This window comes from Neoarius graeffei, chromosome 9 (assembly GCF_027579695.1).
Source record: "Neoarius graeffei isolate fNeoGra1 chromosome 9, fNeoGra1.pri, whole genome shotgun sequence".
In the NCBI taxonomy this organism is placed as follows: domain Eukaryota; kingdom Metazoa; phylum Chordata; class Actinopteri; order Siluriformes; family Ariidae; genus Neoarius; species Neoarius graeffei.
The window spans coordinates 36,225,120-36,245,297 of NC_083577.1; the positions used below are offsets into that span (position 1 = coordinate 36,225,120).

Below are 20,178 nucleotides of genomic sequence, written 5' to 3' on the forward strand. Positions count from 1 at the left end.
CCAGAGCAACATTTAACATACCCAGAGCATCCTGGGGAGCAATTGGGGGTTAAGTGCCTTGCTCAAGGACACTTCAGCCATTCCTGCTGGTCCAGGGAATTGAACCGGCAACCATTTGGTCCCAAAGCTGCTTCTCTAACCATTACCCCTCTCACAAGCCTCACAGAAAACGTGTGAAGGTGTAAGAAGATATTTATGATGCTTAAAGATTATAAAATCAACTTCCAAAAAATAACTAAAATACTAATTGTTGCTGTCTGTAGGATACTATATCAAAACGCTACGTCCGTAACATGATAACAAATCATTTATTTAACACTACAGTACTACTTACCGAATTTATTACTTTTGTGTTAAATAGCCTGCCATGTGCATCATCTTATTATGGAGGATTCATGGTCTGGCTTTGCAAAAAAAAAAAAAAAGTTTTGTTTCCTCTTTCTTGAGAAAAAGAAAGTGCATGTTCCTCATAGTGATCTTTATTTAAAAACAAAAAATACAAGTTTATCTCTCACCAGGCAACCAGTTTTATAAATTATATTTCTAAATTGAACAATTTTTTGGACATAATTTGGGGTAAATAAGAAATATACAGTATGTACATACATGTTGCATACAACTAATGTTTTTAGCAGAAGATGAGGCTCATTCTGTACTTATAAAAACAGTCCTAGAATATAACCAAGGCAGTTTTATTCATAAATCCTGAAGCATTTCATTTTAACAGACTGCTGTTAGTCACCTGATCATTTACACTGTTTTATAATTTCATAAATTTGTTTTCCAAATGCATCTTTTAATCTGTTAAGGGTCCAAGCTAACACAGGTTTATCCAGTCAAAGGAATTTATGAGTTGACTAGACATTCAGATTTCATTTCCAGCTATAAAGCAGATTAGAAATGACCTACAGGACTGTGTTATGGACAGTACACCAAAGTCAGCCTGAGCAGCTGAGTGATTTAATCTAATCATGCGCAGACAAATCTCTAATTGAGGTTTGTTGAGTAGGAGAGAGTCTTATTACTCAGGCTGGGTGACTGAACAGTTTTTTTTTTTCCATCTATAGTCACTTGGACATGCCTGACCGCAGTTGAAAACTCCTGAAACCGAGACTCTGATCTGCCGTGGATTATTAATGAAGCTGGTCAGTGAGGGAGCTTCACTACCCCAATATTACATCAACACGCTCACATCCGTGTTTCACAGCACACAACTCCCTCACTCTCAACAGCTCTGGACACCAATTGGATGTCAGTATGCTTAATTATTCGAGCCTCCTCAGTCAGCACGTTCATTTACCATGTTTGGATAGTGCCGCTGATTTCACCATGTTCATTTATTCATTCTTTTTTTTTTTTTTTGTCTGCTCTCTGGTGAGGGTCATGGATGTCACTACATGTAATTCATATACTGACCAATTGTCAAGATGAATCACTTGACAAGCCTTTGCAGAGTTAGCATACCGTGTTGCAATCCACTACAGAACTATTTCAACTGTCGTCTGAAACAGAACTGAAAACTGTGAATGGCTTATCCGTGACAACGGTATGTCATTATTAATCAGCTGGCATGCTTATCAATCATTTGCAGTTAATGCCATGTGCTAATCTTTCTTCTTAAGCTTGGGTTTGAAGCGCAGGGTCTGCAAGGCAGTCTCCACCACTTTGGGAAGGTGGATGGGGTTTCTCTGTAGCCGTCTCATACTGCTGGTGGTCCCACCTGCTGCCTTCCTCCAAGCACCTTCATCTGACCCCAGCTGTGCTCGCTTCAGCCGAGACTCATCTGTGGATATCCGTCGAGGGTCTCGCAGCACCCAGTTAGAATGGAGGTCGTGCTGACTCGTACTAGTCGCCACTGTGGAAAGGCGCGATGAAGACATGACAAACGATAATGAATTAACTAAAAGTGAATTGCAGAGAAAAAAAAATTTAAGTAGCCACCTTAAATATATTTGTAATTTATATAATGACTTGTCATAGGCCTCCATTGTACAGTTCAAATGGGATGAATTTTTCCACTGGTTGATAGAATATGTGACGATTAACAGTTACTTCACGAAATTGAGTCGTACATGAGCTGATAGCCGACGAGGTGCGTAGCACAGAGTTGGCTATAAGCCATGTACGATGAGACTGAGTGGAATAACTTATTATATTCACATTCACAGGAATTTGAGAAACAGAGCATTTTTATTTTTTGCAAATTAGATGAATAAAAACTGCACAAAACATCCGACAAAATCATTTCCACTTAAAATGTAAAGAAATCGGTGAAATGACAGTAACAATTTGTGAAAAATGTGACTAATAATTATTGAAAAATAAAAAGATATGTTCTTACCATCAACTACTTTTGTTCCATATTTTGTTGCGCTTTTTTTTGCATTATTTAGTTTTTATTTCGTCCTTGGTTGGTTCAGCAACATGCTCTGCCATTTTGGTTTTCTCTACTCACGGTATATGAGCTGATAGCCTAGTAGTAGAGTAACCAATCACAGCATGCAAGTGCTCATATCCAGTGAATGTGGATAGAAGGTTTTAGTTCTTATAGTATGCCAAAACCTTAAGAAAATGCTTATAATAAAGGCAATTGGTCAGTGGTTGAGCAAATGTTCTCTCAACATACCAATAAAGTCTACATCCGCATGGCCATCGTCCACATGTGGTTTTCGGGTGCGCTCTGAGTCACAGCTGGCAATAACGGAATCAAAAAACTGCAGTGTGTCCTCTTCAGTAGGGATTGGTGGGGCAGACGGTTGAGGATTTACATGCTTAGAAAGATGTAGAAAAACAATGCATTGGTACTGCAGGATCATGGGTTCACAGGTTTGTTATAGGCTTATTATCAAGCCCTTTCTGTGTTGGCTCAAGTACGTTGAGAGAAGGAAAACAAACTGTGGGTCTCCATGACTGGAACTGAGAACCACTGATATAAAACCCAGGAGCTGTAACATTTCCTAGGCATCAGGAGAAATACCATGTACACACAATAACACGATTTAACAAAATATTTTATATGAACGGTGGGTTCAGGGAAAGCTACACATAGGCTACTGACCATTTTCCCACTCCTGAAGATTAAAACTGCAGAGTGTAATACTGTTAAACATGCATTCGAATTACATGTGCATTCCTACAATTACAGTAGATGCCTCCTCGGCATATGCACTTGATTACTCATCGATTTATAAAAAAAAACATGTCCAGTGTGGCTTGGTGTTTAAATCTCATGAATGAACTTTGAGAACAGACATCTGTTAAGTCATATCTTGCTAAATCTGGTCGTAGTGTGTACCCCCTGTTCTAACACACCCACTTTAACTCAGAAAGTATTGCTAATTAGCTGATAAGTTGGATCAGGTATGTTAGGAACAGCGAAACACTAAAATGTGGAGAACAGGGCTTACTCCAGAACAAGAGATAGGATCCCATTTCTATAACAACATTAATCCAAAGGAGGAAAGGAAGTTGTCCTTTTAAGCTACAGGTTCCCACCCCTAGTTCTGGAATATCCCCTGTCCTTCCCCTTCCCCCCCCCCCCTTCTAATACACCTGATTCAACTAACCAGCTAATCAATAGCTCTTCCTAGTTGAAGTGGGTATGTTCATTATTTTGGCATGTCACGGTGGTGTAGTGGTTAGCGCTATCGCTTCACAGCAAGAAGGTCCGGGTTCGAGCCCCGTGGCCGGTGAGGGCCTTTCTGTGCGGAGTTTGCATGTTCTCCCCGTGTCCGCGTGGGTTTCCTCCGGGTGCTCCGGTTTCCCCCACAGTCCAAAGACATGCAGGTTAGGTTAACTGGTGACTCCAAATTGACCGTAGGTGTGAATGTGAATGGTTGTCTGTGTCCATGTGTCAGCCCTGTGATGACCTGGCGACTTGTCCAGGGTGTACCCCGCCTTTCGCCCGTAGTCAGCTGGGATAGGCTCCAGCTTGCCTGCGACCCTGTTGAACAGGATAAAGCGGCTACAGATAATGAGATGTCACTGCAGTGGCATGGCCCCTCTGAAATGTGCAGTAGTAGCCTTCTACTGGATTATTATTGAGGTTTTCTCCTCTCAACCATTCTCTCACACACACACATACATTCACACCTATGGACAATTTAGAGGAACCAGTTAACCTAACTGCATGTTTTTGGACTGTGGGGAAAACCAGAGCACCCAGAGGGAACCTACATAGACACAGGGAGAACATGCACACTCCACACAGAAAGGCTTGAACCCGGAACCTTCTTGCTGTGAGGCTACAGTGCGAACCATTGCACCACCATGCCGCCCCAGCAGGTATGTTAGAGCAGGGAAAGCACTAAACTGTGCAGAACAGTTTATTAAGCAATGTGCTGTTCCTGAAACCATGGGCGTTCAACTTTCTGCAGGCAGGAAACTATCATCCATCCATTATCTGTAGCCGCTTATCCTGTTCTACAGGGTCGCAGGCAAGCTGGAGCCTATCCCAGCTGACTATGGGTGAGAGGCGGGGTACACCCTGGACAAGTCGCCAGGTCATCACAGGGCTGACACGTAGAGACAAACAACCATTCACACTCACATTCACACCTACAGTCAATTTAGAGCCACCAATTAGCCTAGGGCAGGGGTTTTCAAAGTGTGGGAGAGAACCCCCCCCTCAGAGAGCAAATAAACAACAGCACCCCCCTTACAATTTTTGTTGTTACTATACTTATTGTTCCATTCGTATTTTTAAAAAAATGGTTGTTGTACACATTTTTATTTTTTTCTTTTACACATTTTAAACATCTGTGCTTTTTAAAACATCTTTTTTACACATTTTAAACATCTGTGCCTTTTTTTTTTAAACATCTTGTTTTACACATTTTAAATATCTCATAGCATCGTTAGCTAGCACCTCTTGGCAGACAACACACTGTGGCAGTGGAGCATCTTCAGATCCAGTCCATGAAAATCCAAACTTTAAATAATCGTGGTCATACTTCCTTCTTTTTTTGCTTGGCCCAGACTCTGTCTCCTCACTCACTGTAGCTTTAGGTACTAAAAATCGATCCATTTTGTCTCTGGCAAAGGCTAGCTGAAGTTCGCTAAATGTCCGCAATAGTAACTTATGCTGTGTTCACACTTATACCGGTACGAAAGTGGTATAACTGTATCGATACAAAGTATACCGGTACAGTTTAGTGCATCTGTCCACACTAGCGAGAAATGTTTGCGGTTTTCTTTCACGGTAGTTGAAATGCGCGTGCGCGAAATGTTTCCGTGGTTACCGAGTAACTTCCTTCCAAGAATATATGGCATCCGTTATTTCGAGATCTTGAGAAAACAAACAATTATTCCGTGATCTCGAGAAAACAAAACAATTATTTCCTGATCTCAGCTGGATCACCGTATCTCCGTCGGTAGAGACGAAGCCGGGCCAGTCTTCTGCGGAGGTGCCGCGGACTAATTTTGAAATTATCCCTTATTAAAAGACTCAATGCAATCTCTCCCTGTGTCAACCCCTGATCAAAATATTGCCTTATTAGGTGATCGATTATTCCAGACATTCTAATGACCAAAGTTGCGTCTATACAGAATGAGAAATAGCCCCAAAGTCAGCATATCACAAGTCTCTTGGCGCACCTGAATGAACCATTTCTCAGCTGTTTACTCAAGATCATGAAATAATTGTTTTGTTTTCTCAAGATCACGGAATAATTGTTTTGTTTTCTCAAGATCTCGAAATAACGGCTTTGTTTTCTCAAGATCTCGAATTAGTTGTGTTGTTTTCTCGAGATCCTGAATTAATTATGTCGTTATCTCGGGATAACAAGGTGAATAAAAAAAAGGATTATATGAAGGGCCTCTCTCGGCTTCCGTACGGATGAAACAACGTGTGTGCTTTTTGTTGTCAATGTACAGTCTGTATTTCTGGTGGTCATTTATTCAGTCGAATCGTATAAAACGCGCGAAGCAGTTGAGAAAGAAACAAACGAATCTCCGTTCTTCACTATTTTATTCAGCGAAGACATCGATTGAGGTGTGTGACTTTGCGCATGCTCATTATATTTGTATTGATACAAAGCCGCTTCATCTGTCCACACTACGCGGAGCGCTACAGTACCGATACTGTACCGGTACGAAACCCATACATTTGTGGGTTTCGTACTGATACAGTTATACCGCTACAGTACCGGTATAGTTGCTAGTGTGGACAGGTGTTGTGGTACGAAAGTAGTTTTGTATCGGTACAAAATCCCTAGTGTGGACAGAGTATTATTCTGGTTTATTTTTCCCTCACTTTGCGCCCCCCCGAAGAACTCTGGCGCCCCCTAGGGGAGGCACGCCCCACACTTTGAAAAGCCCTGGCCTAGGGGAAATTGGATAGCTATGCAGTCTGGTTAGTCAAAGGACTTTCTATGGATTTGCCCGCCAAGTTGCCATCGCCTTGTCCATGGCTAAGGTTAACACACAGCTAGTTAACTTGGACACTGTTAGTTAGCGTGTAAAAACAGAGTTAGGCTAACATGAATGACGTTAACTTATCTGAAATCCTTTCAGAAATATCCATCCATCCATTATCTGTAGCCGCTTATCCTGTTCTACAGGGTCGCAGGCAAGCTGGAGCCTATCCCAGCTGACTACGGGCGAAAGGCGGGGTACACCCTGGACAAGTCGCCAGGTCATCACAGGGCTGACACATAGACACAGACAACCATTCACACCCACATTCACACCTACGGTCAATTTAGAGTCACCAGTTAACCTAACCTGCATGTCTGTGGGGGAAACCAGAGTACCCGGAGGAAACCCACGCGGACACGGGGAGAACATGCAAACTCCACACAGAAAGGCCCTCGCCGGCCACGGGGCTCAAACCCAGGACCTTCTTGCTGTCCTGAAGTACAGTTGTATGTTTAAACTCTTACTACACTAGCTACTTACTGGAGCTACAAATCTTTGAGTTCCTGAACTTTACAGACACATTGGGCCAGAGTGACATTCTGTACAGTAGTACTGTAGGTACTTGTTTTAATGTTTGGATTCAGCTGAAGTGACCAGTGCTATGAGACAGCAGGAATAAACATGCCTTTAATTGTGACAAAATAAAAAGTATGCTTCTCAGACATATGGCCCTTTTCCACTACCCTTTTTCAGCTCACTTCAGCCCGACACGGCTCGCGTTTCGACTACCAAAAAACAGCACGACTCAGCTCGCTTCAGCCCTGCTTAGCCCCTAAAACTCGCACCGTTTTGGAGTGGGGCTGAAGCGAGCCAAACCGTGCCGAGTGAGGCTGGGGGCGTGAGCAGACACTCCCCTGTGCACTGATTGGTGAGGAGGCGTGTCCTCACATGCCCACACACGCCCCGCGAGCACGCTGGGATCTGTAAACACCGTAAACCCGGAAGAAGGAGAATTACGAATTACGAGAATTATGAAGCCTTATGCGCCTCGCCTCATCTATACGCTCTTGCCAGTATCTGTTGGCGTTGTCGGTGACAACAAGCCACAGCACCAAGACCAGCAACACTAACGACTCCATGTCCTCCATGTTTATTGTTTACTCTCCGGGTCGTGAGACTACCGCTTAAAAGATCACTGATGTCACTGTTTGCGCCGCCTAACGACATCACGTGACGTCCACCCACTTTCGCTAACTCCACCCAATGTGTCCACCCACTTCCAGCCAGCACGGTTCAGCGCGGTTGTAGTCGAAATGCAACTCCAACAGCCCCACTCAGCACGGCACGGCTCAGCCACGTTGGTAGTGGAAAAGCGGCATTACACTACTGTTCAAAAGTTTGGGGTCACTTCCTTATTTTTGAAAGAAAAGCACTGTTCTTTTCAATGAAGATCACTTTAAACTAATCAGAAATCCACTCTATACATTGCTAATGTGCTAAATGACTATTCTAGCTGCAAATGTCTGGTTTTTGGTGCAATATCTCCATAGGTGTATAGAGGCCCATTTCCAGCAACTCTCACTCCAGTGTTCTAATGGTACAATGTGTTTGCTCATTGCCTCAGAAGGATAATGGATGATTAGAAAACCCTTGTACAATCATGTTAGCACAGCTGAAAACAGTTGAGCTCTTTAGAGAAGCTATAAAACTGACCTTCCTTTGAGCAGATTGAGTTTCTGGAGCATCACATTTGTGGGGTCGATTAAATGCTCAAAATGGCCAGAAAAATGTCTTGACTATATTTTCTATTCATTTGACAACTTATGGTGGTAAATCAAAGTGTGACTTTTCATGGAAAACACAAAATTGTCTGGGTGACCCCAAACTTTTGAACGGTCGTGTAGCTGTTCCTACCTGTGGAGGTTGAGGTGCAGGCTGCTTCTTCTTGCTCGAGGTTTGCTCTCGCCGTTCGCCTTGCTTCAGGTCGCTGACGCTCTTGGTGTAGCGTCGCCTGAGCGCGACCAGCTCCTGCAGATACTCCAGACACTCCTGGTTTTGGGAATAGAACCACACGCGCTCCTCCCGGCTGCGGTAATAGTAGAGCGCGCTGCCGGACTGAACACTCGCCGCGCTCGCGCTACGCTTCAGTGTCGAGTCCCTCTGCGCGCGACTCCTCTCTCCGACCGCGAGCATGGAGGCGCTGCGCACGAGCCTCACCGTGCACGCGCTGTGGTAGTCGTGTCGCGTGCTGGAGTCGCGGTTCGGCCGGAAAACCGCGTTGATCTTCTTGAACATCACCGCGAGCACACTGAACAGCTCATTCAACTATCATCATCATCATCATCATCATCCAGTAGATCCGTGTCCATCCCCTGCCTGGATTAACTTCATAGCCTACATGGAAATACTCAGAACGTCTAAAACGATTGGCATGCAATGAGTGAGAAATTGACACATCTGTCATTGAATGGTAGTCAGTGTACACGCGGATTAAAAAGGAAAAACAACTCCCATCTTACCCCGAGGCGTTGCTACGTAACGTAGCCATGACAACCGGCTCCGGAACTCTACACCAAACTTTAATAATGAATCAACGACACGCGTATTAGGCTACACACAGATAACCAGGTGCTTCATATGTGAACAGACCAGAGGTGGGCAAAGTACCCAACTTCATTACTTAACTCAAAGTACAGATCCCACTGGTCAAATGTTACTCCAATACAAGTGAAAGTTATACAATCAAATTTTTACTTAAGTTAAAGTAGTACTCCATCCATCCATCCATCCATTATCTCTAGCCGCTTTATCCTGTTCTACAGGGTCGCAGGCAAGCTGGAGCCTATCCCAGCTGACGATGGGCGTGAGGCGGGGTACACCCTGGACAACTCACCAGGTCATCACAGGGTTCACACATAGAGACAAACAACCATTCACACCTACAGTCAATTTAGATCTATCAATTAGGCTAGGGGAAATTGGATAGCTATGCAGTCTGGTTAGTCAAATGACTTTCTATGGATTTGCCCGCCAAGTTGCCATCGCCTTGTCCATGGCTAAGGTTAACACATAGCTAGTTAACTTGGACACTGTTAGTTAGCATGTAAAAAACAGAGTTAGGCTAACATGAATGATGTTAACTTATCTGAAATCCTTTCAGAAATATCCATCCATTATCTCTAGCCGCTTTATCCTGTTCTACAGGGTCGCAGGCAAGCTGGAGTCTATCCCAGCTGACTACGGGCGAAAGGTGGGGTACACCCTGGACAAGTCGCCAGGTCATCACAGGGCTGACACGTAGAGACAAACAACCACTCACACTCACATTCACACCTACAGTCAATTTAGATCCATTAATTAGCCTAGGGGAAATTGGATAGCTATGCAGTCTGGTTAGTCAAATGACTTTCTGTGGATTTGCCCGCCAAATTGTCATCGCCTTGTCCATGGCTAAGGTTAACACATAGCTAGTTAACTTGGACACTGTTAGTTAGCATGTAAAAACAGAGTTAGGCTAACATGAATGATGTTAACTTATCTGAAATCCTTTCAGAAATATCCATCCATTATCTCTAGCCGCTTTATCCTGTTCTACAGGGTTGCAGGCAAGCTGGAGCCTATCCCAGCTGACTACGGGCGAGAGGCGGGGTACACCCTGGACAAGTCGCCAGGTTATCGCAGGGCTGACACGTAGAGACAAACAACCATTCACACCTACAGTCAATTTAGAGTCACCAATTAGCCTAGAGGAAATTGGATAGCTATGCAGTCTGGTTAGTCAAATGACTTTCTATGGATTTGCCTGCCAAGTTGCCATAGCCTTGTCCATGGCTAAGGTTAACACATAGCTAGTTAACTTGGACACTGTTAGATAGCATGTAAAAACGGAGTTAGGCTAACATGAATGATGTTAACTTGTCTGAAATCCTTTCAGAAATATCCATCCATCCATTATCTGTCGCCGCTTATCCTGTTCTACAGGGTCGCAGGCAAGCTGGAGCGGCGGGGTACACCCTGGACAAGTCGCCAGGTCATCACAGGGCTGACACAGAGACACAGACAACCATTCACACTCACATTCACACCTATGGTCAATTTAGAGTCACCAGTTAACCTAACCTGCATGTCTTTGGACTGTGGGGGAAACCGGAGCACCCGGAGGAAACCCACGCAGACACAGGGAGAACATGCAAACTCCACACAGAAAGGCCCTCGCCGGCTGCTGGGTTTGAACCCGGACCTTCTTGCTGTGAGGTGACAGTGCTAACCACTACACCACCATGCTGCCCTAAAGTAGTACTTGATTTTAAAAATACTTTAGTATTAAAAGTACATTTTCTGTCAACACATTGTTGTATTATTGCCACAGATAAATACATTTCTACGTTCTGTTTATTTGGCAAGATTATGCTAAAACATATTTCTGAAAGGGGGTGGAACGGTGGTGTAGTGGATAGCACTGTCGCCTCACAGCAAGAAGGTCCTGGGTTCGAGCCCAGCAGCTGGCGAGGGCCTTTCTGTGTGGAGTTTGCATGTTCTCCCAATGTCTGCATGGGTTTCCCCCACAGTCCAAAGACATGCAGCTTAGGTTAATTGATGGCTCTAAATTGACCATAGGTGTGAGTGTGAATGGTTGTCTATGTCTCTGTGTCAGCCCTGTGATGACCCGGTGACTTGTCCAGGGTGTACCCCGCCTCTCGCCCATAGTTAGCTGGGATAGGCTCCAGCTTGCCTGCGACCCTGTAGGATAGGATAAGCAGCTCCAGATAATGGATGGATGCTAAAACATATTTCTGAAAGGGGGTGGCACAGTGGTGTAGTAGTTAGCACTGTCGCCTCACAGCAAGAAGGTCCTGGGTTCAAGCCCAGTGGCTGGCGAGGGCCTTTCTGTGTGGAGTTTGCATGTTCTCCCCATGTCTGCGTGGGTTTCCCCCACAGTCCAAAGACATGCAGCTTAGGTTAATTGGTGGCTCTAAATTGACCATAGGTGTGAATGTGAAGGTGTGTGAATGGTTGTTTGTCTCTGTGTCAGCCCTGCGATGACCTAGCAACTTGTCCAGGGTGTACCCTGCCTCTCGCCCATAGTCAGCTGGGATAGACTCCAGCTTGCTTGCGACCCTTTAGAAAAGGATAAGCGGCTACAGATAATGGATGGATGGATATTTCTGAAAGGATTTCAGACAAGTTAACATCATTCATGTTAGCCTAACTCCGTTTTCACATGCTAACTAACAGTGTCCAAGTTAACTAGCTATGTGTTAACCTTAGCCATGGACAAGGCGATGGCAACTTGGCGGGCAAATCCATAGAAAGTCATTTAACTAAGCAGACTGCATAGCTATCCAATTTCCCCTAGGCTAATTGGTGGCTCTAAATTGACTGTATGTGTGAATGGTTGTTTGTGTCTATGTGTCAGCCCTGTGATGACCTGGCAACTTGTGCAGGGTGTACCCCACCTCTCGCCCATAGTCACCTGGGATAGGCTCCAGCTTGCCTGCACAGGAGAAGTGGCTACAGATAATGGATGGATGGATGGATGGATGGACGATGTCTGAGCCGTCATAACCACCCTATTTTTATCCGCTCACTGTCCACTTTATTAGGAACACCCACCCATCTATCCATTTTGGCATATCACTACAGTGACATGGCTGCTCTGACGGCTTCGGCCATCAAAGTCTCTAGGGAACATTACAGTCGTTTCCCATTGCCTTCTACTGGATTGTTATAGAGGTTTTCTCCTCTCAACCATTCACATTCACACCTATGGACAACTTAGAGCCACCAATTAGCCCAACCTGCACATCTTTGGACTGTGGGGGAAACCGGAGCACCCAGAGGAAACCCATGCAGACATGGGGAGAACATGCAAACTCCACACAGTAAGGCCCCTGTCAGCCGCTGGGCTTGAACCCAGAGTTCGAGCTGTGAGGCAACAGTGATAACCACTTACACCACCGTGCTGCCTGGAACACCCGTAAAATTCCAAATTAATTGATGCAGTTATCAGCCAATCATGTAGCAGCAGTGCAATTACAACCTCGTTTCCAAAAAAGTTGGGACAAAGTACAAATTGTAAATAAAAACAGATTGCAATAATTTACAAATCTCAAAAACTGATATTGTATTCACAATAGAACATAGACAACATATCAAATGTCGAAAGTGAGACATTTTGAAATTTCATGCCAAATATTGGCTCATTTGAAATTTCATGACAGCAACACATCTTAAAAAAGTTGGGACAAGGGCAATAAGAGGCTGGAAAAGTTAAAGGTACAAAAAAGGAACAGCTGGAGGACCAAATTGCAACTCATTAGGTCAATTGGCAATAGGTCATTAACATGACTGGGTATAAAAAGAGCATCTTGGAGTGGCAGCGGCTCTCAGAAGTAAAGATGGGAAGAGGATCACCAATCCCTCTAATTCTGTGCCGACAAATAGTGGAGCAATATCAGAAAGGAGTTCGACGGTGTAAAATTGCAAAGAGTTTGAACATATCATCATCTACAGTGCATAATATCATCAAAAGATTCAGAGAATCTGGAAGAATCTCTGTGCATAAGGGTCAAAGCCGGAAAACCATACTGGGTGCCCGTGATCTTCGGGCCCTTAGACGGCACTGCATCACATACAGGCATGTTTCTGTATTGGAAATCACAAAATGGGCTCAGGAATATTTCCAGAGAACATTTTCTGTGAACACAATTCACCGTGCCATCCGCCGTTGCCAGCTAAAACTCTATAGTTCAAAGAAGTAGCCGTATCTAAACATGATCCAGAAGCGCAGACGTCTTCTCTGGGCCAAGGCTAATTTAAAATGGACTGTGGCAAAGTGGAAAACTGTTCTGTGGTCAGACGAATCAAAATTTGAAGTTCTTTATGGAAATCAGGGACGCCGTGTCATTCGGACTAAAGACAAGAAGGACAACCCAAGTTGTTATCAGCCCTCAGTTCAGAAGCCTGCATCTCTGATGGTATGGGGTTGCATTAGTGCATGTGACATGGGCAGCTTACACATCTGGAAAGACACCATCAATGCTGAAAGGTATATCCAGGTTCTAGAGCAACATATGCTCCCATCCAGACGACGTCTCTTTCAGGGAAGACCTTGCATTTTCCAACATGACAATGCCAAACCACATACTGCATCAATTTCAGCATCATGGCTGCGTAGAAGAAGGGTCTGGGTACTGAACTGGCCAGCCTGCAGTCCAGATCTTTCACCCATAGAAAACATTTGGCGCATCATAAAATGGAAGATACGACAAAAAAGACCTAAGACAGTTGAGCAACTAGAATCCTACATTAGACAAGAATGGGTTAACATTCCTATCCCTAAACTTGGGCAACTTGTCTCCTCAGTCCCCAGACGTTTACAGACTGTTGTAAAGAGAAAAGGGGATGTCTCACAGTGGTAAACATGGCCTTATCCCAACTTTTTTGAGATGTGTTGTTGTCATGAAATTTAAAATCACCTAATTTTTCTCTCTAAATGCTACATATTCTCAGTTTAAACATTTGATATGTCATCTATGTTCTATTCTGAATAAAATATGGAATTTTGAAACTTCCACATCATTGTATTCCGTTTTTATTTACAATTTGTACTTTGTCCCAACTTTTTTGGAATCGGGGTTGTAGAAAAAAAATCATACAGATACAGATCAAGAGCTTCAGTTAATGTTCACGTCAACCATTAGAATAGGGAAAAATGTGATCTCAGTGACATTAATTGTGTTGGTACCAGATGGGCTGGTTCGAGTATTTCATAAACTGCTGATCATCTGGGAATTTCACACACAAGTGTTTACACAGAATGGTGTGGGGGGAAAAAATCCTGTGAGCAGAGGGTCTGGAGGCTGAAACACCCTGTTGATGCGAGAGATCAAAGGAGACTGACCAGATTGGGGTGGGTTTCCTAAAAGCCTCTTAACACTAAGGCTACATCCACACGACAACAGCAACGAGATGTTATTTAAAAATATATCGCGTCCAAATGGGCAACAATCAGTAAAATATCAGGTCCATATGGCAACGCAACGCTTGCTGAAAACGATGCAATACACATGCCACACCTCTAGGGGCGCTGTAAGACGGTCCCTTCGGAGACACCAGAACAATAGAAGTAAGGACGCATGCGCATAAACTATTATGCGCGAGACTTCATATTAGCCACAAAGTCAGGAAAATCTGTTCGTAAAATTACATTATAATGACCAAATACAATGAAAAGTACTTTTCCAGTCTCACCTGTGAAAGGTGATCTCGTTTGGATGGCAAACCTGTTGGTACAGTTAAACGCAGCTAATCTTTATTCTCCGCTTTGACCTATCCAATATGGTGGCGAGGATGATGTATGATTCTACGCGGAAGGCGGCGTCTTTAATGGTCCAGAATAAATTGAATGCTACACGTTGATGGATTAATTTGTTGTTTCTCACCTGTGAAAGGTAATCCCATGTGATCTCGTTTGGACGGTAAACCTGTTGGTACAGTTAAACGCAGCACATGAATCTTTATTCTCCGCTTTGACCTATCCAATATGGCGGCGAGGATGACGTATGATTCTACGCGGAAGGCGGCATCTTTAATGGTCTTTAATGGTCCGGAATAAATTGAATGCTACACGTTGATGGATTAATTTGCTCTTCTACGCCCTTTTTGAGGAATGTATTGTCGGACTTAAACCAACATCTGAAGAGGTGAGATCGCTCCTTTTTTTCCCTATTTTTGCTGGCGGGATTGACTCTGCCCTAAGGGCAGAGTTTCTCTTTCTCTCTCACTTTGCACCATTACACAATAAATATTCACAGTGAAAATATTTTGTAAGCGCGTTTCATGAACCAAGTTATAGGATTTGTTGACAACTCGCATCGAGTTCGTTACACTTCTACCCGGCGTGAAGCACTCACAGTCATGTGGTTGTGACGTCATCATAAACAAATCCATTCTACTCATCCAAACGACTTCACAACGGCAACGTTGCCAGATCTTTCCACTCTGGAACCCGTTCTCAAAAAGATTGCGTTTTGGGCACCCAAAACGCCGGTGCCGTGTGGACGCCAGGCCTAAACGATAAGCAATTGTATCGGAGTCACCTGAATCCGTTGCCGTGTGGACAGGGCCTAAGAGCATCTTAACTTGGAGAGAGAGTGCTCATTGTGATGCTCACTATACTATTTAATGACGATCTTTGTGCTATGATGCTTTTGGGAAACTGCACTGGTCTGAACTGACAGGACGTCTATAGTAACTCAAATAAGCACTCTACGAACATGGTAAGCAGAAAATCATCTCAGAATGCACAACATTCTGGGTGAGTCTGTGCCCCTGATAGGCTCAGATTTCTGTTCTTGACTGACAAGAATGGAACTCAATGTGGTCTACTGTTGTAGCCCATCCACTTCAATGCCAGTGTTTTGTGCATGCTGAGATGCTTTTCTGCTCAGCGTGGTTGTAAAGAGTGATTATATGAGTTACTATATCCTTCCTGGCAGCTCAAACCAATCTGTACAGAGTTTCCCAGAAGCACCGTAACACAAAGATCATCGTTAAATGGTAGCGCGAACATCACAATGAACACTCTCTCTTCTAGTTAAGATGCTCTTAGCGTTAAGAGGCTTTTGGGAAACCCACCCCTGGCCATTTTCCTCTGACCTCTCTTATCAACAAGGCGTTTCCACCCACAGAATTGTCGCTCACTCAATGTTTTTTGTTTTTCACACCATTCTGTGTAAACTCTAGAGACTGTTGTATGTGAAAACCCCAGGATGTCAGCAGTTCCTGAAATACTCAAACTAGTCCATCTGGCACCAACAACCATGCCATGATCAAAGACACAGAGATCATGATTTTTTTTCTTCATCTGATATTTGATGTGAACATAAATTGAAGCTCATGATCTGTATCTGCATGAGTTCTTTATGCATTGCACTGTTACCACACAACTGATTGATTAAATAACTACGTGAATGTGCCGGTGTACAGTTGTTCTCAATAAAATGGACCATGAGTGTATAGACCTGCATTTTGTCTAAGATTTCACAGTAGTTCAATGGTTAGGCCTGGGATTTTACATATCCATTTTGAAATTTCACAACTGGTTTAGGTTTGTTAGAAGTACGAAATAAAATTTGAATATTAGGCAAAGTAACTACTAATTAGTTTAATGCATCATTTTATCAGGTGAAAATAAGTTTATTAAAAAGTTCTATATCAATTGAACACACACACACAAAAACACCCCACAGACAAATAAATACAAACTGGAAGTTTGTGTGTGTGTGTTTTAAATTAATGCTTGTGCATTTGCATATAACCAGAAAAAGAAGCCTTTATTTGTCATGTGTACACTCAAGCACAGTGAAATTCCTCCTCTGCATTTAACCCATGTGAAGCAGTGAATACACACACACACACACACACGCAATGAGCGTGCACACATACCCAGAGCAGTGGGCGGCTATGCTACAGCATTCGGGAAGTAGTTGGGCTTAGGTGCCTTGCTCAAGGGCACTTTTGCCATGATACAGAGAGAGGGAAAAGCACTGTTCACATGCACTCAACCCCCTTCATATTTTTTCTGCCAGTCCATGAATCAAACCGGTGACCCTTTGGGCCCAATGCTGCTTCTTTAACCTTCAGGCCATGGCTGCCCACACCATGCACTTCTATTAGACTTACTATAAAGAAGAATTAAAAATGATAAATGATATAAAATCCGGGCACTCCGGTTTCCCTCCACAGTCCAAAGACATGCAGGTTAGGTTAACTGGTGACTCTAAATTGACCGTAGGTGTGAATGTGAGTGCAAATGGGTGTCTGTGTCTATGTGTCAGCCCTGTGATGACCTGGCGACTTGTGTACCCCGCCTTTCGCCCGTAGTCAGCTGGGATAGGCTCCAGCTTGCCTGCGACCCTGTAGAACAGGATAAAGCGGCTAGAGATAATGAGATGAGATGAGATATCAAATCCATATTTGTCATGACCACAATTTGTCTTTAAAACTGCACCATGCCTCTTAGGTTTAATTTTGTGCATTTTATAAGTAAATTGGCTAGTTAGTTTTTATGCATTTTAAAGAGCCTACCACAGTTCTTTTGGAGACTGTCCTATTTGCTTTTGTTTCTGCAGGTAAAATCACACAGGCTCCATTATACAATATTTTTATCTGTGAAGTGTTCTCATTTGTCATTGGTCATTATTACTATGAGAACTAAACCTATGTCCTTACATTCACATGCTTGAGAAAACGTAACCACAAGTGATGATACAGCTTCAGGTGCAAGACTGGGGAATATTTTCTGACTGAAATACTGAGTAGCTTGGGTTTTTTTTCTTGGAAAGTGAAATTAATCTCTTCCTCTTCTCATACATACAGCTGTGTTATATAGTCCACATACGTTTTTGTGTGCGAGGCTACAACAGGTACAACAATTCTCAACTAATAGACTCCTCATGAGAAAGTCTTGATCCAAATTTTACTTAATTAATTTATATCTGAACATGTCTGTAACACCTAAAGACTTCTTTTAATGTTAGATCATCACAGCTCATCTCCACAGATTCACTTTTTTTTTTTTTTTTGCCATGGCTAGCAGTTTTGACAAATAAGCTAGACTACATTTCTAGCTTTTATGTCAAGATATTAAACATAAAACATACATTCCTTTATAGGTATACAAGCTATTATAAGTCTAATATGATTCCATGATGCACAGCTTCTGAAATTGCAAATGATTCTTTCACTTCCTCATGTAGCATGGTATAAAAACCGATAGAGAGGGGTAATAGTTTCACTCCACCTCTCATACAATCAAGGCAGACACACACTGCAGTCACACACAGCATTACCCAATCTTTACAATCGCAACAGCAGGTGAGCTTTAAACCAATCTGATATTACAGCAATAATGAAGGAGTTACAGATTGATTAGCTAATAATTTCTTTGTGTGTGTATTTTCAATAGGGATGCTGTGTGAAAGTAGGTTATGGCATATGACTTTTTGCTCTGACTCTGAGTGTATGGATCCTCCTACTTGCCACTCAGTCACTGCTCCTAAAACTCCTCCACTGACCACCAGCTTGTCAGCACAAATTGAAGTTCCAGTCCATTGCTCTCCCAGCAGCCCTTCTCAAGAGCTCCAGACCCAGCATGGCAACTCTCAGCCTCTTTCTGCACCCCTGGATTGCCGAAATCTTTCTCCAGGCATGGGCATCCCTGGCCGAGCACCATCTCCAGGAACAGAGGCCTTTCTAGTGCCCCCCAGTTGCCACAGTATCTGCCAGCACTACAATGATCTATACATTGCTGGAGGCCAGGTGTTGCCTCTCAGTCCAGGTGCAGGCAATCCAGAAGGCAGTTCCTTGCAGGACCCACTCCCTGGGCCTTTCCTGCTTTCCAGAGATGTTCCTCCCCCCTCCCTTCTTCCTCCTCTACTCCCTGAACATAAGAATTCCAAACGCTGGAGAGAGGGCAGTCTGCGTGAACGTCTCTCTTTGCTGCAGGATGGTCGTCCACTTTCTAACTCAGAACTGAACGGCTACCTGGAGCAGAAACTGCTGGAGCTGTACACAGAGTATCTGACTGAGGGTCCTATCCTGGCATCTGAGATAGAGCAGATCACGCTACAGCTGAGCCGAGAGCACAAGCTGGAGACGGGGCAGGTCAAAGACATGCTTCTCAGCTGCCTGCTGAAGGCCACTAGCAGCCAACAGTCCAGCGAGTTCAGTACACCAATGCTGCAGATCTCTACCCAGACAAAGTGAAAAGGATAGAGAGAATGTGGAAAAGTGTGTGTGTGTGTGTTTGGGGGGACAACACAGTGATGGGAAGTTATAGAGCTAGAATGAGAAGAAAATGTGTGTAAATTCTTTCAGTTATACACTTAATGTGTATTATAGAAAAAAGTGTGACATTAAATACATTTTAGTGGCAACTTTGAAAAAATTTTGATGTTAAAAAACAGGAAAAAGTTGAAGGAAATGTGACTAAAAAACAAGGAATCAAAATATTAATTATACAAAATGTGACACAGTTGAATATATTTCCTTGGTAAGTCAGGAAGTGAATGTAAGATGACAGCCCTCTAATTTCAATCATAATTGTATATGAAAATAATTATTTCCATAATTTCACTGAACTGAATTCACTGAATTTTGCTGATGGACTGGAATCCTATTCAGGGCATATTCCTTTGTCACATCCAGTGTTCCCAGGATGGGATACTTCACAGCCCTGACCAGCATATACTGATTAATGAAGATGAATGAATGAATTTTGCTGAACTTTTCATAGACTTTCTAATGCTTTAAGCCACTCATATCTCCAAACTGGCCGAGAAGCATCATATCTGCATGTGACCATGTTTGTTCTCCAAATACAGTTCTGACTCTGTTTTCACTTACTACTGTGTTTGGATTAAAATGCTATTCACACTCATTCAGTCTATCTCTATTCATCATTCCAGATAATTTCTACATTAATTTCTTATTTCTGACTAAAAGCTAAAATGGATTTCATCTACAAAACTAAATCAGTATTTTACAAACATATACATTATTCTATCTACTTATGCTATTTGTAAGTAATAGAGGGAGTAATAGTCTGGGATGAAGTGAAGGTAAGAGAAATCATAGTTGACTCCTGTCAGTCTCTCCACCAGCATTTTCCCTCTCGGTGGACATCGAGAGAGAGAGAGACTTCACCTGTATTATGACCTGCAGAGCTTCGGCCTCTGGTCAATCATTATCATAAATATGAATCCATCCCACATACCACTCTAAGAGGTTTTACACTAAAATAGTGTATAAAAGCAT

General features: G+C 43.2%; 2 protein-coding genes across 2 annotated transcripts; one reads left to right on the forward strand and one right to left on the reverse strand.

Annotated features, from left to right (window-relative positions):
- Positions 1-1,534: 1,534 nt before the first annotated feature.
- Positions 1,535-8,652, reverse strand: LOC132891201 (uncharacterized protein C13orf42). Its single transcript, XM_060928669.1, has 3 exons — positions 8,272-8,652; positions 2,627-2,771; positions 1,535-1,855 (listed from the first exon to the last, which is right to left on the reverse strand). The coding sequence occupies exons 1-3, from the start codon at positions 8,650-8,652 to the stop codon at positions 1,605-1,607; spliced, it is 777 nt and encodes a 258-aa protein (XP_060784652.1). The 3' UTR covers positions 1,535-1,604.
- Positions 8,653-18,178: 9,526 nt separating this feature from the next.
- LOC132891202 (TLR adapter interacting with SLC15A4 on the lysosome) lies at positions 18,179-19,441 on the forward strand. Its single transcript, XM_060928671.1, has 2 exons — positions 18,179-18,237; positions 18,329-19,441. The coding sequence occupies exon 2, from the start codon at positions 18,331-18,333 to the stop codon at positions 19,126-19,128; it is 798 nt and encodes a 265-aa protein (XP_060784654.1). The 5' UTR covers positions 18,179-18,237; positions 18,329-18,330; the 3' UTR covers positions 19,129-19,441.
- The last annotated feature ends 737 nt before the right edge of the window (positions 19,442-20,178 follow it).

Coding starts and splice junctions, on each gene's coding strand:
- LOC132891201 (XM_060928669.1), bottom strand. CDS start 8,652: ATGTTCAAGAAGATCAACGCGGTTTTCCGGCCGAACCGCGACTCCAGC. Junction 2,772..8,271: donor CTGCACCTCAACCTCCACAG/GTAGGAACAGCT, acceptor CATCTTTCTAAG/CATGTAAATCCTCAACCGTC. Junction 1,856..2,626: donor TGCGGATGTAGACTTTATTG/GTATGTTGAGAG, acceptor GCCTTTCCACAG/TGGCGACTAGTACGAGTCAG.
- LOC132891202 (XM_060928671.1), top strand. CDS start 18,331: ATGCTGTGTGAAAGTAGGTTATGGCATATGACTTTTTGCTCTGACTCT.